The sequence below is a fragment of the Rana temporaria genome, chromosome 1 (assembly GCF_905171775.1).
Source record: "Rana temporaria chromosome 1, aRanTem1.1, whole genome shotgun sequence".
Lineage (NCBI taxonomy): Eukaryota > Metazoa > Chordata > Amphibia > Anura > Ranidae > Rana > Rana temporaria.
The window spans coordinates 4,223,771-4,247,714 of record NC_053489.1 but is presented as its reverse complement, the minus strand read 5'-3'; the positions used below and the strand labels follow the sequence as shown (position 1 = coordinate 4,247,714).

Here is a 23,944-nt window from a genome sequence, read left to right as displayed (position 1 = left end):
AGTGAAAGGGTTAAAGACAACGCAGTCACAGAACAATTCCCATCGATCTGTTCTTGTTGTGGACTGACAATACCCTTCTATTTGTTAAATGAAATAACAAGGAATGGTGTCAGTCCTGCCAAGTTTCTTTCGTTAAACTAAAGAATAACAGTATGTGTTATCCCGCACTGTCTCCTTCAATGTCAAAATATATTTGTGTGACAGCCGAAACAACCAAAATATTGTGTCCCCACCACTGAAAAGTGTTGGTTGCGCTTATCAAAATAGAAACCCAATCCTGCATTAGTAAAATATAAGAAAAAAGTGATAAGCGCAATAAATACAACAAGTGCTAAATATGATGCGGATCATATAGTGCGGATAATATATACTATATGGCTATAAAAAACTAAAGTAATCTAAAGTCCCATAAATCAAGTGATAAAGGCAATCTTCATGAATACAGACAGGTTCTTCCAAAAATCTTCTGAACAGTTCTTCAAGGAATGAGCTCACAGAGCGCTTACCTTCTTGTAAAGAAAATGACTCCTTGAATGTGCAGCTCTCTGTTTACAATGGCGATGGATGGATGGATGTCTCCCACATGCCAAACCGAGTCTCCTCCTGATGTCCAGTTATAAAGGCCAAATCTTCAGTCTGTTCCTCGATCATTAGTAGAATAAATGAAAGAAGCTTCTCATGGTGAAGTACGTTTTTAAAATTGTTATCAAAGAATAAAAAATCTGCTTACAAGCGGTGAAATGAATATGTACGGTTCTCACAATACTTCCGGGTGCTGTTCCTGATACTTCCCTCCCTTACATGTTACGCCAATCACGTGGTTTCATCAGAGGTGATGGATTTGTTCATTTATACATAAAAAACGGAAGTGTGTCAGCGGCCATCTTGCCGGAGTATATGTCTCCATGCAGGCTGCACCCATATGTATTATTTAATTTGTTTTATTAACTTTTGAGGTTATTTATGTATTTAATTATAGACAGTTATCGAGCGCCCATCATATGTTATTATCACCAGCAGCACTACTAGGGTTAACTAGAAACTAGTGGTACATATGGGCGCAGCCTGTCTATTCACTAAATAGGATTTATATCACTGCTACCCACCCACAATATGGCAGCACCCTGGACGGAGACATTTACTCCAGCAAGATGGCCGCCGGGAGCCTGTGATATTATAACAGAGTAGTCCACACCAATATCATGAGAAATAGGATATTGTCACAACCTACAAAATGGCCCCCGCCTGCACGGAGACATATACTCCGGCAAGATGGCCGCCGACACACTTCCGTTTTGTATGTAAAAATGAACAGGCTTTCAACCAATCCGTCACCTCTGATGAAGCCACGTGATTGGCGTAACATGTAAGGGACGGAAGTATCAGGAACAGCACCCGGAAGTATTGTGAGAACCGTACATATTCATTTCACTGCTTGTAAGCAGATTTTTTATTCTTTATTAAAAATTTTAGAAACGTACTTCACCATGAGAAGCTTCTTTCATTTATTCTACTAATGATCGAGGAACACACTGAAGATTTTGCCTTTATAACTGGACATCAGGGAGAGACTCGGTTTGGCATGTGGGAGACATCCATCCATCCCCCGTCATTGTAAACAGAGAGCTGCACATTCAATGAGCCATTTTCTTTACAAGAAGGTAAGCGCTCTGTGAGCTCGGCGTATCTAGCTCATTTACATATTCTACGCGTAAATCTACGGAAGCGCTCCTAGCGGCCAGTGTAATATGCACCCTAGATACGACGGCATACTAAGACTTACGTCGGTTGGATGAAGCAGAAATTCAGGCGTATCTAGTTCCCTGAATTGCGCGCATAGATACGACGGCGCATCTTTCAACTTACGCGGCGTATCAATAGATACGCCAACGTAAAGTGTTTGTGAATCTAGCTCAATGTTTGTAACAAATTTTCTTACACACGGTGCTCCTTAACCACTTGCCCACCGGGTTAATTCTGGCACTTCTCTCCTTCATGTGAAAATCACAATTTTTTTGCTAGAAAATTAATCAGAACCCCCAAACATTATATATATATTTTTTAGCAGACATCCTAGGGAATAAAATGGCAGTCATTGCAATACTTTTTGTCACACCGTATTTGCGCAGCGGTCTTACAAGCGCACTTTTTTTGGATAAAAATCACTTTTTTGAATTAAAAAATAAGACAACAATACATTTTGCCCAATTTTTTTATATATTGTGAAAGATAATGTTACGCCGAGTAAAATGATACCCAACATGTCACGCTTAAAAATTGCGCCCGCTCGTGGCATGGCGTCAAACTTTTACCCTTAAAAATCTCGATAGGCGACGTTTAAAAAATTCTACAGGTTGCATTTTTTGAGTTGCAGAGTAGGTCTAGGGCTAGAATTATTGCTCTCACTCTAACGATCGCGGCGATACCTCACTTGTGTGGTTTGAATACCGTTTTCATATGCGGGCGCTACTCGCATATGCGTTTGCTTCTGCGCGCGAGCTCGTCGGGACAGGGCGCTTTAAAAAAAATTTTTTTGGTTTTCTTATTTATTTTTATTTAGTTTTATAATTTTTTACACTGAAATAAAAAAAAAAAAAAATTGATCACTTTTATTCCTATTACAAGGAATGTAAACATCCCTTGTAATAGAAAAAAGCATGACAGGTCCTCTTAAATATGAGATCTGGGGTCAAAAAGACCTCAGATCTCATAATTAGACTTAAATGCAAAAAAAAAATAAAAAAAAAATATGTCATTTTTTCAAATGACAAAAAAAAAAAATTTTCTTTAAGAGGCTGGGCGGGACTGACGTTTTGACGTCACTTCCGCCCAGCAGAGCTATGAGGACGGGTGAAGGAGATTTCTCCTTCAGTTCCGTCCCCGCTCAGCTGCCGGACACATCCGATCCCCTCCGCCGCTACCTACGGCTCCGGTAAGCGGCGGAGGGCGCGGGAGAGCGGCGGGAGGGGGGGGGCCCCTCTCCCGCCACCGATAACGGCGATCTCGCGGCGAATCCGCCGCGGAGACCGCCGTTATCGTGTACACCACCGCCCCCTGAAAAGATGAATATCTCGGTTGTGGCAGCAGCTGCTGCCGTTATCGAGATATTCAACTTTAAAAAGAGGACGTCTTTTTGACATGGGGCGGTGGTCAAGTGGTTAAATATGATCCTCTGTAACCTTCACCCTACGTGGGTTCAATACGGCATACATGTGCGTCAATCCCCGACACCGATTCACCACTGCGATCACCTCAATAATAGACCTGTGTAGGTCCGATCTCATCTTCCCCAACTTGGGTATGTGTGTCCTTCTCCTTCTTTCCCCTCTCTGAGTTATGTTAGAGGCTTTATGTGAGCCGTGTGGAGTAACTTATTTTTTTATCCGTTTCCCCTCAATCAAAGCAAACAAGCCCCCAATGTGAAGTGTTTAAAAACACACAGAATTTATTGAACATATCCACTCACATCTAAAATAAAAACTGTGCATTCCATCTCTATCTCCAGCGGGGTCGTGGCTCCCGTGTGCTGCCTGCGCTATGTCACCCGACTCTGCCCAACGCGTATCGCCACTACCATGTGATTTCTTCTGGGGTCAAAGATCAGGTGACCACGCATACGGGTTTTAAAAAGCTGACACTCAACATCTGACCTTTGACCCTTGAGGAAGTCACCTATTGGGTCTTTACATTGGATCATGTTGGTAATTTTTGCTTTTTCATAGAACTTGTTATGTATCCGCTCCTGAAGAAGTGGAGTTGATCCACAAAACGCACCAAGCTTATGGGATGCGGTCATGTCCCTAACATTCAGTTTATTTTTCACCTTCATACAGCAATTTTGTTTTTCCAATTGATCGTATGATATCCGGTACTTATGGTTTACATTACCGGTACTGCAATATGTCACCATATGATCTATGCCCATATATGATTACACTAGAACTACATGTATGTGCCACTATATGACCCGTGTGTACATATATGAATTGTTGTTATGTCATTGTGTGATGTGTATATATATATATATGAATGTTTTACTATCTAGTTATGTATCAATTGCTACGTGCCATGTCATGTTCTGATGATAATAAACATGTTAACATTTTTTCAAGTTGCTGGTCCTATGGAGCAATACACACGACCACCAATCCCACCATAGATCTTCAGTTGAAATGTGTTCTACATTTTGCCATGAATAATTTCGGCTTGTCCTGTAGACCAATGAAAAACTCTCCATTTTCTGCAGGGTTTACACGAGAGAATACAGACATCTCCTGGCTTTTATATTTGCTATTGATGAGATAAACCGCAGTCCAGATATTTTTCCCAACATAACTCTGGGATATCATGTGTATGATTCTTGTGGACATGCGAATAAAGCTATAAAAGACGTTCTACAGATATTGTCTGGACATACAAAGGAAGCTCCAAATTATTCCTGTATGGAGCGGGGTGCCCTGGCTGGTTTCATTGGAGATCTCCATTCTGACACCACTCTCCAAATGGCCCAGCTGCTGAATCTATATGGTTACACCCAGGTAAGAGAAGAAGAATTTCCTATATTATGTAACGTCAGGACAGCGAGTCGTCTTATGGTGAGGTGGGTCAAAAGGGTGCAAATAATCCTTGTGGCAAAGTGTCATAAAGTATAAGATTGTTCTAAATAAAGAAGGCAGTGTTGTGTAGGGATGGGCCAATGGTTCAGTCCAGAATTTGGCTGTTATGGCATTTGGACAAATGCCTGAACTTTTGCCCATTCAGTCCTCTGATGATTATACCCTATATTACCAAAAGTATTGGGACACCTGCCTTTACACACGCATCAACTTTAATGGCATCCCAGTCTTAGTCCGTAGGGTTCAATATTGAGTTGGGCCACCCTTTACAGCTTTAACAGCTTCAACTCTTCTGGGAAGGCTGTCCACAAGGTTTAGGAGGGTGTCTATGGGAATGTTTGACCATTCTTTAGGAAGCACATTTGTGAGGTTGAAACAGGAAGGGGCCATCCCCAAACTGTTCCCACAAAGTTGGGAGAATTGAATTGTCCAAAATGTCTTGATATGCTGACATCTTAACCGGTTAACGCCCGCCCATTATATATATACGTCCTGTTTTTAAAGATGGATATCTCGGTAACGGCAGCAGCTGCTGCCACAACCGATATATCCATCTTTTCAGTGAGCGGCCGTGTAAACGATAATGTCGGTCTCCGCGGCAGATTCGCCGTGAGATTGCCATTATCGGTTGTGGGAGAGGGGCCCTCCCGCAGCTCTCCCGCGCCCTCCGCCGCTTACCGGAGCCGTCGGTAGCGGCGGAGGCGATCGGGTGCTGCTGCCTACTGTGTGAGGATGCGAGTGAGGGCAAGATGGCCCCCACCCGTCCTCATAGCATTGCTGGGCAGAAGTGACGTCAAAATGTCAGTCCCGCCCAGCGTCTTAACCACTTGCCGACCTCCTCATGTAGATATACGTCAGCAGAATGGCACGGACAGGCACATCAACGTACCTGTACGTGCTCTGCTTGACGTGGGTGGGGGGTCCGATCGGGACCCCCCCCGCTACATGCGGCAGTCGGTAAGCCTCGGGGAGCGATCCGGGACGACGGCGCGGCTATTTGTTTATAGTCGCGATCGCTCCCTGGAGCTGAAGAACGGGGAGAGCCGTGTGTAAATACGGCTTCCCCGTGCTTCACTATGGCGGCGAGAAATTTTTTAGTTGTCATTTTTTTAAATGACAACATTTCCATATATTTTTTTTTTTTTTTGCATTTAAGTCTAAATATGAGATGTGAGGTCTTTTTGACCCCAGATCTCATATTTAAGAGGATCTGTCATGCTTTTTTCTATTACAAGGGATGTTTACATTCCTTGTAATAGGAATAAAAGTGACACATTTTTTTTTATTTCAGTGTAAAAATTATAAAATAAATACAAATAAATAAGAAAACAAAAACAATTGTTTTAAAGCGCCCCGTCCCGACAAGCTCGCGCGCAGAAGCGAACGCATACGCGAGTAGCGCCCGCATATGAAAACGGTGTTCAAACCACACAAGTGAGGTATCGCCGCGATCGTTAGAGCAAGAGCAATAATTCTAGCCCTAGACCTCCTCTGTAGCTCAAAAAATGCAACCTATAGAATTTTTTAAACGTCGCCTATCGATATTTTTAAGGGTAAAAGTTTGACGCCATGCCACGAGCGGGCGCAATTTTTAAGCGTGACATGTCGGGTATAATTTTACTCGGCGTACCATTATCTTTCACAATATATAAAAAAATTTGGCCAAATTTATTGTTGTCTTATTTTTTAATTAAAAAAAGTGAATTTTCTCAAAAAAAGTGCGCTTGTAAGACCGCTGCGCAAATACGGTGTGACAAAATGTATTGCAATGACAGCCATTTTATTCTCTAGGGTGTTAGAAAAAAATATATATAATGTTTGGGGGTTTTAAGTCATTTTCTAGCAAAAAAAAATGTTTTAGTCTTGTAAACGTTGAATCTGAAAAACAGGCTCGGGGCTTAAATGGTTAAGAGTTCCCTTCACTGAAACTAAGGCCCAACCCCTGAAACACCACCCTGCACCATAATCGTCCTCCACCAAATGATTTTGACCAGTGCACAAAGCAAGGTCCATAAAGACATGGATGCGGGTGTTTGGGGTGGAGGAACTTGACTGACCTCAACCCGAAAGAACACCTTTGGGATGAATTAGAGCTGAGACTGTGAGTCCGGCCTTCTCATCCAAAACCGGTGCCTGACGTCTCAAATGGGCTTCCGGAAGAATTGTCAAACATTCTCCTTGGACACACTCCTAAATCTTCCCAAAAGAGTTGAAGCTATTAAGATTTTGTTCTTTCCATTTGGATATTAACCACTTACCCCCCGGACCATATTGCTGGTCAAAGACCAGAGCACTTTTTGCGATTCGGGACTGCGTCGCTTTAACTGACAATTGCGCGGTCGTGCGACGTGGCTCCCAAACAAAATTGGCGTCCTTTTTTTCCCACAAATAGAGCTTTCTTTTGGTGGTATTTGATCACCTCTGCGGTTTTTATTTTTTGCGCTATAAACAAAAATAGAGCGACAATTTTAAAAAAAAATGAATATTTTTTACTTTTTGCTGTAATAAATATCCCCCAAAAATATATAAAAAAAACATTTTTTTTCCTCAGTTTAGGCCGATACGTATTCTTCTACGTATTTTTGGTAAAAAAAAAACGCAATAAGCGTTTATTGATTGGTTTGCGCAAAAGTTATAGCGTTTACAAAATAGGGGGTATTTTTATGTCATTTTTATTAATATTTTTTTTTACTAGTAATGGCGGCGATCAGCGATTTTTTTTCGGTACTGCGACATTATGGCGGACACCTCGGACACTTTTGACAAATTTTTGGGACCAGTGGCATTTTTATAGCGATCAGTGCTATAAAAATGCATTGGATTACTATAAAAATGCCACTGGCAGTGAAGGGGTTAACACTAGGGGGCGGGGAAGGGGTTAAGTATGTCCCTGGGTGTGTTCTTACTGTGGGGTGGGTGGCCTCACTAGGGGAAACACTGATCCTCTGTTCATACATTGTATGAACAGAAGATCAGCATTTCCCCTGCTGACAGGACCGAGAGCTGTGTGTTTACACACACAGCTCCCGGTCCCCGGTCTGTAACGAGCAATCGCGGGTGCCCAGCGGCGATCGCGCCCACCGGGCACACGCACGGGAGTCGGGGGCGAGCGGGGGGCACGCCCGCGTGCCTCTGGCGGCGCGCACGCGCCCCTGGTGCCCGCTCTAAGAGCCAACATATTATGACGTGCTCTCGCCCAGGAGAGCCGACCTGCCTCCGTAGAATGACGGCGGCTGGTCGGCAAGTAGTTAAGCATTCCACATTATTTATACAGACAGTTTTCTTCCTTTCTAGATTAGTTATGGAGCCAGAGATACTTTACTGAGTGATAGAAAGATGTATCCAAACTTTTTCCGGACAGTTCCGGATGATGAGATGCAATATGTGGCCATAGCAAAGTTACTGGAAAGGTTAAAGTGGAACTGGGTCGGGATCCTTACATCTGATGATGAATACGGAGAGAGGGAGATCCGACATCTCAGCAAACATTTATCTGATCATGGGATTTGTATTGAATTCAAGATTCTGGTGTCTGTAAAGAATTATAATACAATTCCTCCAGAGCTGCGGAGCTCAACCACAGAAGTTCTCATTATTTGTGGCTCAGTTAGTCGGACTTATTACAAGTTTTTGTATCATAATGTCCCTTATTACACGGAGAAAACTTTTATTATACCAGATTCTTGGTCAATGAGTGAAATGTTTTTTGCTCTCAGTAACTGCAGCTTGGCGTTTACATTCCCCAATCTCTACATAAAGGAAATGCTGGAATATTTTTATAGTATTTATCCATCCAACCTCCCAAATAACCCCCTGATGGAGGATATTCTCATAACTCAATGTGGATGCTTTTCAAAAAACCAAATGAAAAATTTCCTCATTCCACTCACATTTAGACACTCTCTTAGGGACTGCGGTGTGATGACACTTCCACTTGGTTTATCTTTTCCTGATGAGAAAACATCCTATAGAGTGTATATCTCAGTCTACATTTTGGCTCAAGCATTACATGACATGGATTTCTCTTTTAAAATAAAGAACAAACAATCTGAAATAAATCCACACACACTAAAGTATAAGGTGAGAGCTGTTGTGGAAAATTCTATAAATGTATGTTGTCAGATGTCCCCCCAGTGTCGGTTTTGCTGTAGTGCGCTCAGGTGAGCGAATACACGCATACATACGTTGGTGGAAGGCCATTGGGGCAAACACCTTTTCATGGAAACAGCAGATCTGCACGCTCCTTTTAGGGACGTTAATTTATGCCTCAGCAAGGAACTGGCCACTTCTTGCCGACTGCATTAAATGACCCCAAGTGGACAGATCTGCGTACCTGGAAACTGTAGGATAACTATATGAAAATTATGGCTATCGGATCCATGATTTAAGTATGGTTTGCAACATTGGTTTTGGTTTGCACACGGCTCTGGGTAGCCATGCTTCCTGATTCCTTTGTGTCTCACAGAGCATGCAGACTGCCCGCAGCCGTCTGCACAAACCACTACTAAGCATTGTTTGAATAACAATGCTGTGATTGGTTCTTTTGAATGTATACACCATGTCTGATTGGCTGTTTTGTGAAGCCACACCTTTTGTTACTGATGATTGACCCTATATAATAAACGAGCTGCTTGAAGTCAAGGTGGATGACTGAGAGCTGAATGGAATGAGAACATGCTGGTGTGAGGTCTCTTGCTTGTATGAATGGCAGAGAATGATGGTGAGTGAATCTATTTAGGTTAATTATGGATTATTTCATTAAGATGAATGAGACACAGAATATCTGTCTGTCTGCTTTGCAGACAGCCAGAAATTCCATTACAGAGCGTCCAATGAAAGTTTACTCGTATCTTTTTATACTCGGTCAGTTCAGTACTGGAACACAATGCGCCCAGACAAAGATTACACCCAGTTTAGGTTCATGTTCGGTGCTGGTGCAAAGATTTTTGACACCCTAGGCAAATCTACATTTTGCTACCCCCACCTTGGCCCCACCCCTGACTCTAACCCCTTTAGCCTGCCCATGTATACAGTGACATCACGCAGCACAAGTTTAAACGCGCAAAATAAAGCCTATCAACGCGGATAGGTTACAGCAGTTCACAGTGTGAAGAGAAGAGCTCCCAGGACTACAAATCCCAGCATGCCTGGGCTTCTATGACATTGTCAGTCATGGTCACCCCAGTATGGTGCTGGAAATGAATAGAAGGAAGGTTGTAATATATTACCCACTTATTTGGTAAAATATAAAAGATGAGGTTGCACTGAATAAATAGATAGTCAGTATGACAAGCCAAACAATGACCGGGACCTCTGAAATGGTGACAAACTTTAGTACCTTCACTTTTCCATAGGTAATGCTTTTAAAGCTAAGTTCACTTTTTGGAACAGGTTACATGGCACATCAGTATTTAGGGTGTAACATGTTCCAGCACATGTTCCCTCACCCCCCAAACCCCACATGCCAGTGGGTAGGGGTTCCTCTCCCCCAAAACCGCAGCCACATTTAAAACCAGCATGACTCCGCCCACACGACTTTGTTACAAGAATCTGTGAATGAATAAACTACAAGTCCTGTCTTCCATCGTGACAGACAGAATTGTAGTATCAATGGACAATAGTTGTGCCGACCAGTGCACTCATAGTTACATTAAAGGGTCACTAAAGGAATTTTTTTAAGCTAAATAGCTTCCTTTACCTTACTGCAGTACTGGTTTCATGTCCTTATTGTTCGTTTTTGCTTTGAAGTAGCTGTAATTCTGCTCTGATCTCCACACTTCCTGGTTGTCTGTTTCCTTATAACCATCATACTGGGAGATTTTCACTGTAGGTCTAAGCTGTCATTACTGTGTGTCTAAAACTTAACAGAACCAATCAGATTCATTTTAAAAACAAAACACTGCCCTGGATTTGTTTGTTTTTTTTCTGTGTGTCTCTCTAGTTTACAGGAACATGAAACCAGTTTAAAAGTAAAACTAACCTGCAGGCACATTATATGATTGATTTTTATCTATTTGTAATCATTTTTAAAAGGAATCAGTTAACTTTTATGTAAACAGTCATTTCAGAAAAAAAAAAAAAAAACTTTCCTTTAGTGACCCTTTAAAGTTGAATAAAGGCAATAGTCCATCCAGTTCAACCTGTGTAGGTGTGTGTGTGTCAGTGTCTATATTTTTTTCTCAAATGCCTGTATGTTGTGTTCTTTAACCGTTTGCCAACCGCCGCACTACGATATACGTCGGGAGAATGGCACGGCTGCGCAAAAGGACGTATATATATACATCCCCTTTAAGAAGCAGCATTGTGGACGTGCGCGTCTTCCCTGACTACTCTATAGAAACGCAGAAATTGAGGAAATCGTTTGATCATGTGAAGGCGGCATTGAGGGCTCGCAACATCCACTACAGCGTTCTCTTTCCAGCCCGCCTGAGAGTCCAGGATGGTGAGACAACCCACTTCTTCACTTCCCCGAGAGACGCTTCTGCCTGGTTGGAGTCCCTGCCTCGTGATCATCATACAAGAGCTTGAGCCGTGAGTACCCACTGACGACCTTTATTATGCACTGGGGCCCGTCCTTAGACTTGTTCTGATGAGCACTACACCATTCCTCTGTTTTGTTGCACACCCACAGCGTCTGTTGCAACTGTTGTGCCCGTTGATGCTGTGGCTGCCTTCACGGGGAGCCCAGGTACCCCTCACGTGTGGGACATTATGATGGTGCCCCTGGTTAGACGAACTGGGAGAATTCTGCAGCTGCGGCTTCCTGTCACCCAAGGATCTGATAGACAGGCCTGCAGTCCTTACGAGTTGATGGTTTACTTATTCCCCTTTCTTATTGGAGGGAACCTTCATTTACATATACTTTTTTGAATTGTTATTATCATTTTTGTTTTTTTGTTTTTGTTCCCGACAGTCTGAGATATATCCCGGAGGATGCTACAGCTAGGAGGACATAGCGCAACTCACTCCTTGACCCCGCTGAACTTGTGAGGGGTTGAGAGCGGCCCTTGCACAGGACCCCCCTTTGCAGCCAAAGAGCTGTTTTTTGGTTTTGGGATGGAAACCTGCCTCAGTTTTAAGGGGTTGGGTGGGGTGGGGGGAGGGGAGGGTTCCCGTGTTGGGGATGGTTTATGGTTTGTGTTTTATTTTATTTTTTTCCACAAAAGTGTCTTGCAAGTAGGTTCTGAATATGCATTACGTAAGTCAGTGTCAGGTATAGGTTTTGGCTGTCCCTTCTGAGTCAAGAGAGCAGTCTCAGGGGCTGGGCACCCTTTTCATCCTGAGATAATTCCCCCCAGTTGCAGGTATGTCAGCTCTTAACATACTGTCATGGAACACTAGGGGTCTAAATTCTCCAACGAAGAGGTCGCTGGTATTTCAATTCATTAGGGCCCACAGCCCACATATTTGTATCCTCCAGGAGACCCACTTGGTGGGTAGTAGAACGCTGGCCCTGAAAAAACCCTGGATAGGACATCACTATCACTCCACCTATTCAAACTTTGCCAGGGGAGTTAGCATCCTGGTGCACAAGTCCCTTCCCTTTAGGCTGCTCAACTTGACACTTGACTCGGATGGCAGGTATGTCATAATTCATGCACAGATCAGGTCCATGAGGTTGGTTATAGCAGGGGTCTATCTGCCCCCTCCTGCATCGATCTCTCTTCTACACCGGGTCACCTCGGAAATAGCTGATTTTGCTAGTGATAACTTGGTCATAATGGGAGACTTTAACATGGTCCCGGACCAGAGCTTGGACAGGATGTCCCAGAGTGGACCTTTCCACTCTGGTCTGGTGGAGTGGGCGGAACTGTATGGATTGACGGACGTGTGGCGCTGGAGGAATCCTCACTCCAGAGCTTACACCTGTCACTCTGCATCTCATAGGTCCTTCTCTAGAATAGACCTGGCGTACCTGGCATTGCCTAAGGTTCAGGACATTAGGATTCTCCCTAGGGGCATTTCAGACCATGCGCCGCTTCTCCTGACGGTGGAGCTCTCCTCGGCCCCGGGCACAGTTTTATGGAGGCTGTCCAGGTTTTGGGTGTCAGACGAGGCAGTGGATGGTCACTTTAGGGAAGAGCTACAGGATTACTGGGTGGTCAATCCCGGCTCGGCCGGAGCATTGTCGGTATGGGATGCCTTTAAATCGTACACGTGGGGTCGGTATCAATCAATAATAGCTAGGGTCCGGAGGGAGAGGAGGGCTGACTTGGTGGGAGCAGAGGGGAGGGCAGATCTGCAGGAAGCGCAATATGTCCGTTCCAGGGATCCCTGTGACTATGATGCACTTCAGTCCCTGATGGGGGAGGTGGTGCGAATTCGCATCTCTCTCACCCAGAAACGTTTACTCACCCAATCGCACGGTATATTCGAGCAGGGGGAGAGATCCGGGAAGCTACTGGCCTAGTTGTCACGGGAACAATCCGGGGGGATGTGCGTGCCCTGCATACGGGGACCGGGGGGAGACCTACTGTATGCCCCTGACGAGATAAACGACTGCTTTGTCTCCTTCTATAAAAACCTCTACAGCTCCAGGGCTGGGTACTCTAGTGATGACCTGGCCTCCTATCTAGATCCCATTGACATCCCGGTTCTGACCACTAAATACCGCGAGCTGCTCGATGCCCCCATAACTTCTGACGAACTCTTAAAAGCTCTTAAGACCCTCCAATCGGGTAAGTCGCCGGACCCCGACGGTATACCGGTTGAATTTTACAAACAATACTCTGAGGACTTGACGGACAAAATGCTTGGTATGTTAACAGAGGCGCAGAGGGTGCGGGAGCTCCCGCATTCCCTGAGTGAGGCAGTGGTGGTGGTGATCCCTAAACCAGGTAAGGACCCGACCTTGTGCTCCTCATATCGCCCCATCTCACTGATAAATGTTGATGCGAAACTCCTGGCCAAAGTCTTGGCCAGGAGACTAAACACAGTCATAACTGCTTTGGTACATCCAGACCAAACGGGGTTCATGCCGGGGAGGGGAACGGACATTAACATTAGAAGGCTTTTCACGTATATGGACAGGGCGCGGCCGGAGTCTGCGGGGGTAGTGGCGTTCTTAGATGCCGAAAAAGCCTTTTACTCGGTGGAGTGGGAGTTCCTGTGGGGTGTCCTTGGGTGGTTCGGCTTCGGGCCAAATTTTCTGGCAAGGTTGGGGATGCTTTACGCTGATCCCAGGGCTAGGGTCCGCACGAATGGTCTCCTCTCGGATACTTTCCCCTTGGGCCGGGGCACACGCCAGGGCTGTCCGCTATCGCCAGGACTTTTCGCTCTGGCGGTCGAGCCCCTCGCCATTGGCCTGAGGGCTGAGGCCGGGGTCAAGGGCATAGCGGTGGGGGATATATAGGAGAAGGTGTCCCTTTATGCGGACGACACTCTACTTTATCTGGCAGATGCCTCTCAGTCGCTACGGAGAGCACTTGACCTATTTGAGGAATTCGGTTCTCAGGAATCCGCATAAATTGGGGCAAGTCCGTTCTCTTCCCATTGCACCCCTCGCTTCCAAGAGTAGATACTGGAACCCCCCTCCAGTGGGTGGGCACCTTCACATATCTAGGCATTCGGATTAGTAACACCACACAGGAATATATCGAGGGGAACGTACAGCCTCTCCTTTCTCATCTCGCTGACAAATGCACGGCCTGGCGCACCCTCCCACTGACCCCAGTTGGCAGGGTGAACCTGCTCAAAATGGTGTTCCTCCCTAAGTTCTTATATTTCTTTTGCAATACCCCTTCCCACATTCCCAGATCCTTCTTTAGACGACTGGAGGGGGTACTGACTTCTTTCATTTGGGCCGGGAGGCCACCCAGGGTGGCGAGACAGATACTATATCTCCCCTTATCGGGGGGTGGGCTGGCTCTCCCAAATGTTATGTTGTATTACTGGGCGGCTGTCCTAGTTATGGTGCGCTGGTGGTTCTCCCAGCCCAGACAGAACCCGGCGGTGAGACTTGAGCGGCCATACTGGGGTCATATGCTGCATTGACTAATCTGGTGTACAGGGGTCCCGGTGCCCCGCATCCTCTGACGGCGTCCATGAAGACGACTGTTAGGGTGTGGCGGGCGGCCAGAGCAATTTACTCTAAACCGAATTGTATCTCTCCACACACCCCATTGTGGGGTAATCCCACCCTGCCTCATCTCTGCGATCTGCCTGAACCCTCACAGTGGGCCAGACGCGGGATCACCACCCTCAAACATGTCATAGCAGAAGGTAGGATCAAGCCCTTTCAAGAGCTGAGACGACAGTACTCCCTCCCTAATTCCCTCGAGTTTAAATACTATCAGCTGAGGCATGCGATGAGGGCCCAATTCCCAGACGCACTCACCCTGGAACCCGACTCAATTAAGCGACTGTTGACGTCGAGAGCAATGGGGAAGCCCCTTTCCACTCTGTATATGTATCTGACGGTGGGCCATGATGTTAAACTCACCCGGGTAATGGATAAATGGAGGGGGGACATTCCAGCTTTGGGGGAGGAGGAATAGGAGGAATGTGTCTCCACCTACATCCCGTCCATTATAGCAGCTAAAGACAGGTTCCTCCAGCTCAAGTTCCTACATAGGGCCTACTTCACCCCTCATAGAATGGCCAACATATACCCACATCTGGATCCGAACTGTCCCAGGTGTTGGGTTGAGGTGGGGACCTTCTGGCACATGGGTTGGGACTGCCCGAAGCTTCGGCCGTACTGGGCGGGGGTAGCAGAGAGGCTTAGCGACATAGGAGGGACCAGGGTGCCATTGGAATCCCATGGTGCTCCTTCTGAGTCATTTGGGTGAGGTCGAGGGAGACAGGTATACTAAGCTATGTATTACATTCTCACTGTTTTATGCTAGGAGGGAGATACTGCTACGGTGGATGTCGTGGGACCCCCACCCTTGGCTCCTGGAGGAAGGCGGTGGACTCGGCTTTGCCCCTTTACAAACTCACGTATGAGAGTAGGCAGTGCCCTGCTAAGTATGATAAGGTCTGGTCGCTCGGGTGGATGCGCAGGGGTGGGGGACTAGAGATGGACTCACCCCCCGCCCGGCATGGGGGCCGTTGCCCCCCTCTCTCCCGGGGCACCGCCCACTTTGATCGGCTGCTGAGTTGCTTGCATGTTCTGGTTGGATATGTGAGGATTTGGCGCAGGGGCGACGGACATTTGCCCTAGTATACTCTGAGGAGTACTCCGGTTGGGTCTGCGCCTGTTAGTTTACGGTTGGGGTGTGCTGGGGTGGGAGAGCTATGAACTTGCACCTCGTTTGTTTACTTTACTTTTATTATTTCCTCTTTTTTTTTTGCCTTTGTTTTATAATCTGCAAATGCTGAAATTGCTTGTTTCTGACTGTCACCGTTTCTATGCTAATCTGATTGTCGACTAATGCATTTCTTGTAATGCTGTTTTGTTAATAAAAACATCTTTCTGTTAAAAAAAAAAAAAAAAAAAAAGCATTTCCCCAGTCTTCCTAGTGACAGGACAGTGACCACAGGTTCCTATAATCAGAAGCGGTGATCACTGTCGTGTCACACACAGCCCATACTCCCTACAGTTAGAAGCACTCTCTAGAGCACACTTAACCCCTTCAGCGCCACATAGTAGTTAAACCACTTCACTGCCAGTGTCATTTTCACAGCACTGATTTTTATAGCACTGATCGCCGGAAAAATTACAATGGCCCCAAAAATTTGTCAAAAGTGTCCGATGTGTCCGCCATAAAGTCGCAGTCACAATAAAAATCGTGGTTCGCTGCTATTACTAGTAAAAAAAATAATAAAAATGCCATAATTCTATCCCCTATTTTGTAGACACTGGCCCAGATTCAGGTAGAATTTGCCCCTTTCTTACGGAGGCACAGGGCAGCGTTTTTGAAAATACCCCCTGGGGAGTTTAAGGTTAAACCACTTCTCCACCAATCTCATTGTGTGGCCCTGTGTTCTCTTACACTGCATGAGACTGAAGAGTTTTTTTCCTATGCTGGGATCACCATTGAGGTATTTATAAATCGCTATCATATCTCCTCTCCAGCGAGAATAAATGTAGTGCTTGTAGGTGTTTCTTATATTTGAGGGCATCCAGTCACTTTATTAGTTGTGTTGCCTTTCTTTGAACTCTCTCCAGTTCCAGCACATCCCTTCTGAGGACTGGTGACCAGAACTGGACAGAATACTCCAGATGTGGTCTAACCAAAGACTTATAAAGTGGTAGGATTATATTTTTATCTCTGGAGTATATCCCTTTTTTTTGCATGTTAATATTCGACTTTGGTAGCTGCAGCTTGACATTGCAGGCTATTGCTCCTTGATTCCCCCCAGAGGTTCTCCCCCTAGTGAGTAGTTTAAAAAGGTTAAAACATTTCTATATTCTGATGTGAAGTTATTGCCCTGCTTATTTTTGTGTTGTCCGCAAAAACTGAGATTGAGCTATTTTTATCCCATCCTCTATATCAATTATGAATAAATTGAATAGAATTGGTCCCAAGACAGAACCTTGGGGTACTCCACTTACCACTCTGAATACACATTATTTATCACCACCCTTTGGACACGCCCCTGTAACCATTTTTTTACCCAAGAACAAACCTTATGTTCCATGCCTGCAGACCCCAGCTTGTAGATTAAGCACTCATGGGGGACTGTATCAAATGCTTCACAGTCCTTCCTCTGTCTTGATGGCAGCTCACTTCCTTATAGAATGGTAGCAGATTGGTCTGGCAGGAATGACCTTTCGAGAACCCATGCTGATTACTACTAATGATATTTTTTCTCCAGTACATTTTTAGATACAGTCCCTTATCATCTCCTCCAATAATTTACCTACTATTGATGTTAGGCTGACTGGCCTGTAGTTTACAGGGATTTGTCTCTGCCCTTTTTTTGAATATTGGTACCATATTGGCTTTTCTCCAATCAGCTGGGACAATTCCTGTCAGTATGCTGTCTGCAAAGATTAGGAGCAATGGTCTGCCTATAATCTGACTGAGTTCTCTGAGGACTCTCTGGTGCAAGCCATCTGGTCCTGGGGATTTATTTGTATTAAGTTTATTAAGTCTTCCCTTCACTCCGGCCTCTGTTAGCCACTAGGGTGTGTCCTGCATTGTGTTACTAACAGCAATGTCACAATATACCTCTTCTTTTCCTGCATAAAAGCTGAGGAGAGGAAGGAATTTTGTACAGTTGCCTTCTCTGTGTCATCCGTAACCATCCTCCCATCATTGTCTTTTATGTGGTCAATGTGCTCTGATCTCACTTTTTTACTGTTAATATATATATATATATATATATATATATATATATATATAATTTTTTTTTATAATATATATGTTTTTTTACTCTTCTCCACTATGTTTCTCTTGTGGTCTTTTTTTTAACCACCCTAATTGCGTTCTTACAAGTTTTATTGCATTCCTTGTAGTGTGGGCACCTCTCCCACAACCGATAAAAGTGATCTCATGGCGAATCTGCCGTGGAGATTATTTTTATCGTAAAAAGAAGTGCACAGCATCCCCAAAAATACCGGCGTTATGGCAGCTAGCTGTTGGCATAACCCCGGTATTTAGCATCAAAATACCAACGTACGGGTACATTGTTTTGTTTGAAATGGTTAATATGCTCCTGAAGCATTGCCATTTTTCGTCAGTGTTCAATGTTTCTAGGATTTGATCCTAATTTATGTCATGTAGTAATGACCGCAGTTCAGAAAAATTGCCTCGTGGACGGTAATACGTTTCAGAGCATGCATGGCTTCTTTGTCAGACCTGCATCCATGCTTGCCTGGTGGGCGTATGAGAGGGGAGGGGGAGGAGAGGGGAGGGGCTGGTGTCTTCTGATAGGCTGGGGGAAAGAGAGGAGGAGTGTAGGGAGTGTAGACCTGTGGATTGAATGGATCTGGAGCCAGGGATATGTAGCCGAGACTCGATCGGGATGTAGTCTGTCAAGGGCATAGACATAGAGATCCCATTGTGGAAATGAGAGAGATTGGTGATACAAGTCTGGGTGCAGCTCCGGGGCATTGGAAGATGGTGAAGAATATATATGAGCCAGTGTTCATGGAATATAGTATTAATCATAAACTGCAGCATGCTGAACATGCAATGGTTATGTTTAAATTGATGGATGTTGGTTCCATACAGGGACATAGTCATGTGACTGGACATGTGACATATTAAGCACATTAGATTTAGTGTGTGTCTGGTCTTAAAGGGGTTGTAAAGGTTCATGTTTTTTTCACCTTAATGGCCCCTGAACGCCGAGTGTATGACACGGGAGCACGCCCGCAAGGTAACTCCCCTCGGGAGAGAGCTTCCCAGAGGGGGTCAGCTATTACGGAGAGGAGCCGCGAGAGCTGCTGTGGTACCCCAGAACAGGAGGATCAGGGGCACTCTGTGCAAAACAAACTTCACAGTGGAGGTAAGTATGACATGTTTGTTATAAAAAAAAAACTTTAAAACTTTAACAAACAAAGTGACACAATTGTGTACATCTGTGTATCACCCCCAAACAGATGGGTTGGTTGAACGATTCAATAAAACCCTAAAACAAATGTTAAAGAAGGTGGTGGATAGAGATAGAAAGGATTGGGACTGTCTAATACCCTATTTGATGTCTGCAATTAGGGAGGTATCTCAATCCTCTATGGGTTTCTCACCCTTCAAGTTACTCTATGGGAGACACTCAAGAGGGCTGTTGGATATTGCCAAGGAAACTTAGGAAAGTGAGAGATCTCCCCACAGGATTGTGATTGAGCATGTCGCCCTGATGCAAGATAGAATTGCACAGGTAATGCCAATCGTAAAGGAACATTTGGCCCAAGCGCAGTTAGCACAACAGAGAATGTATAACCCGGGGGATAGGGTATTGGTACTAATCCCTACGGTTGAAAGCAAATTCCTCGCCAAATGGCAAGGCCCCTACGAGATAATGGAAAAATTGAGCAAAGTGAATTACAAGGTCAGACAACCAGGAAGGCAAAAGCCCAAACAGGTTTGTCACCAGCTCAGTCTGATTGCATGACTCCTGAGGTTGGAATAGCAGTTACCTTGTCAAAGCCCCAACAACAGAAGGTTAAGGAGATTGTGCTTCGCAACAAAGAGGTTTTCTCTGAGCTGCCAGGACAAACGTTTGGGGTAGAGCATGATATTATCACCCCGCCCGGAGAAAGGGTGAAGCTAAAACCCTATTGCATCCCAGAAGCCCAACAGGAGGCAATACGTGAGGAAGTACAGAGAATGCTTAAGTTGGGGGTGATAGAGGAATCCCAAAGTGATTGGTCCAGTCCCATAGTCTTAGTGCCTAAACCGGATGGGAGCTGGCGATTTTGTAATGATTTTCGACAGCTGAACAAAGTTACAAAATTTGACACCTACCCCATGCCACACATAGATGAGTTGATCGACCGGCAGGGAACAGCCCGATATATGACAATTCTCGATCTCACCAAAGGGTATTGGCAAATTCCCTTGCCGAATCGGCCAAGGAGGAGACCACGTTTGTAACCACAGATGGGGCGTTCCAATATAAAAGAATGCCGTTTGGGTTACAAAATGCATCGGCAACATTCCAGCGGAAAATGGACCAGATTCTGAGGCCCCATCAGAAGTATGCTGCAGCTTTCCTGGATGATGTAATTATCCAAAGCACAGATTGGGTCTCACATCTGCCAAAAGTGCAATAAGTCTCAGACTCTATCCGGGAAGCTGGGTTTTATACGGCCAACCCAAAGAAGTGCTCCAATGGACAGGAGGGGGCCAAATATCTTGGGTACACCATTGGGAGGGGAGTGATAAAACCCCAAGTCAATAAAGTCGAGACCATACAGAGTTGGTCATGTCCCAACAGCAAGAAGCAGATGCAAGTCTTTCTCTGAATCGCTGGCTATTATGGGCGAATCATTCCCCACTTTGCTTCTCAGGCTGTGCCCCTAACCAACCTGACAAAAGGGAAAGAGTATGTCATGGTTAAATGGACCCCAGAGGCTGAAACAGCATTCCAGTCCCTAACCACTTAAGACCCGGACCAAAATGCAGGTAAAGGACCAGGCCCCTTTTTTGCGATTCGGCACTGCATCGCTTTAACTGACAATTGCGCGGTCTTGCGATGTGGCTCCCAAACAAAATTGGCGTCATTTTTTCCCACAAATAGAGCTTCCTTTTGGTGGCATTTGATCACCTCTGCGGTTTTTATTGTTTGCGCTATAAACAAAAATAGAGCGACAATTTTGAAAAAAATGCAATATTTTTTATTATTTGCTATAATAAATATCCCCCAAAAACATATAAAAAAATGTATGGACCCAACGGCAAAAGGGTTAAGTGGCTTTTCTCCAGAGTGAATACCTGTAATCTATCAGTCCTCATAGCTGAGATCCTCTGTCCTCCGTTTTAATTGTTTTGCCCTTTATGGAACTCTTTCTAATTCATCAACATCTTTCCTGAGGATTGGTGACCAAAACTGAACTGTATATTCAAGATGAGGCTGAGCCAGTGTATTGTAATGGGGAAGAATTATTGATTTATCTCTGGAGCGTTCACATTCACAAATCAAATTGTTTATAAATAGTCCCATTACAATGTATCTGATTATAAATTCTCAGCAAACAGGTCATCTGATCCCGATGACATTCTCTGATTGAGATTGGGGATGAGCAAGTTCGCTCCAGAACATGCGAACAGGCAAAAAATGTTTGTTCTAACACATGAACATCATTAAATTCTATGGAACATGAACATGAAAAATCAAAAGTGCTCATTTTAAAAAAAAGTTTTAAAAACAGGTGTTTTTTTTTGTGAGCAGTGAAAAGTGAAATCTTCCTTTACATTTCATACCTGTATTGCTGGGACCGACAATTTATTTATAGCCGCAAGTAGTTTTAAATTACTTTTTTCCTTTCGAAATTTCATTTTGTGCAGGGACAGTTCTAAACATAGGAAACATGCGCTACTTTACAGGCATAATATACACCCCCCCGTTACAAAATTTAAAGGAATATTTCACTTTTATTGTTTCACTTTAAGCATTATTAAAATCACTGCTCTCGGAAAAACTGCAGTTTTTAGAACTTTTGTTGCATTGATACATATCCCTGGGGCAGGACCCAGGTCCCCAAACACTTTTTATGACAATAACTTGCATATTAACCGTTGAAATTGACACTTTTGATTTCTCCCATAGACTTTTAAATGGTGTTCTGCGGCTTTTTGAATTTGCAGCGAACACCCCAAATTGTTTGCTTTTCGCCGAACGGGCGAACAGCCAACGTTCGAGTTGAACTAATGTTTGACTCAAACATAAAGCTCCTCCCTAATTGAGATATAACTAGATAAAAAATCTATAGTCAAAAAAATATTAAACATTCTATAAAAAAGTTACCTATAATAATTTCTGTCATTATTTAAGCTGTCCCGCTATGTAAAAGAAGTCCAGTACAAGGATCCGAATGGTGAGGTCATGATTTTTAATGATAAAGGAGAACTACCCAGACCACTGGACATTGTAAATTGGATTACAAGAATGAAAGATAGAAATATCACTGATTGGATGCATGTGGGTCACTTTGATGGGTCCCTTTCAGAGGGTCAGCAACTTACACTAGAACCAGAGCAAATATCATGGAAAGGAGACAAGGTGAGTTACACTGGGGAAGCTGATCCAGAACTTATACAAGAAACATTCTAGTTTTGTCCCTAAACCCATCTCCAGACAAAATCTAACCCCCTCCCCCCATCCTGTTCACAGACCACCAACATCTTCCCTGACTCATTCCATGGTGATTAGATGAAGGTGTCAGGTCTAGATGTGTGGATATAAATGCCGGGATATGTTCCCATCACTCATTATACCTGAAGAAGTGGATGAACTACAAAACATCTTCTAGACTTTGGAGTGGAATGACCACCAGTATTATCCATGGCCAGATTCTACCCAGACCTGCTGAATTCATTAGGCTGTAAACAGAACAAAAAAACAGTTCAGGGTAGTAATTCCCCCAATCAGAAATTTGCAGTTACTGTATATACATTTAAAAAAAAAACTAAAAAACATGGAGCTACCTGGATTTCGGTACGAGTGACTCCTAAAATGCGGTCAAATGCGGTTGATTTTCTCTTTGGATTTTTAAAGCAGTATTTATACTTGGGACAAATTATTAGAGGTTACGTGAAATCACTGAGAAAACAACGTTAAAGGGCAATTGGATAACAAACTTCATGTGGTGGAAACAATAGTGTCAACATCAAAATTCTCAATGTGAACTCAAATCTAAAAGTCCAAAATGAATACAAATTGTTTTCCTGTCCAAGCATTGCGACTGTGAGGCTTTGATTGCATGCAACCCTCAGTGATCACAGGCCGTCTGGCACATTTATTTCCACAGGGTAATCGGGATATTGCCTTTTAACTAGGGATGAGGCGAACACCACCCCGATCCGTTTGCACCAGAACCTGCGAACAGACCAAATGTTTGTGTGAACTTTAGAACTCCATTAAAGTCTATGGGACTCGAACGTTTAAAATCTAAAGTGCTCATTTTAAAGGCTAATATGCAAGTTATTGTCCTAAAAAGTGTTTGGGGACCCGGATCCTGCCCCAGGGGACATGTATCAATGCAAAAAAAGTTAAAAAAATTGCAATTTTTTCGGGAGCAGTGAACTTAATAATGCGTAGTGAAACAAAAAAAGTGAAATAATCCTTTAAATTTCGTACCTGGGGGTGTATAGTATGCCTGTAAAGCAGCACATGTTTCCCGTGCTTAAAACTGTCTCTGCACAAAGTGTAATTTCTGAAGGAAAAAAAGTAATTTAAAATCATTCACGGCTATAATGAATTGTTGTCATTCATAAAAAAAAAATGCCTGGGGGTCCCCCCAAATTCAATTACCAGGCCCTTCAGGTCTGTTATGGATATTAAGGGGAACCCCGCGTCAAATTTAAAAAACAATTACGTGGGGTTCCCCCCAAATATCCATTCTAGACCTTTCAGGTCTGGTATGGATTTTAGGGGAAACTCCACCCCAAATGAAAAAAAAATGGTGTGGAGTTCCCCCCCAAAATCCACACCAGACCCTTTATCCGAGCATGCAACCTGACAGGCCGCAGGAAAAGAGGGGGACTGTACCAGTCCACATGCCCTCAACATTGGGAGGATGCTTTGGGGGTCTGCGACCCCCTCAAAGCAGCATGGCCCCAAGTTGATGGGGACAAGGGCCTCATCCTCACAACCATTTACTAGTGGTTGCTCACCCTGCTCCCGAAAAAACTGCAGTTTTTAAAACTTTTTTTGCATTGATACATGTCCTCTGGGGCAGGACCCGGGTCCCCAAACACTTTTTATGACAATAACTT

The 23,944-nt window shown here is 44.3% G+C and overlaps 1 protein-coding gene across 1 annotated transcript in view; it reads left to right on the top strand.

Annotated features, from left to right (window-relative positions):
- The window catches only part of LOC120925116 (vomeronasal type-2 receptor 26-like), a 48,503-nt gene that overhangs the window by 6,127 nt on the left and 18,432 nt on the right, over window positions 1-23,944 (top strand). Inside the window, exon 2 of the mRNA XM_040335990.1 lies at window positions 4,218-4,538. Within this exon, the coding sequence (XP_040191924.1) occupies window positions 4,218-4,538 (321 nt within the window). The remainder of the gene's footprint in view (window positions 1-4,217; window positions 4,539-23,944) is intronic.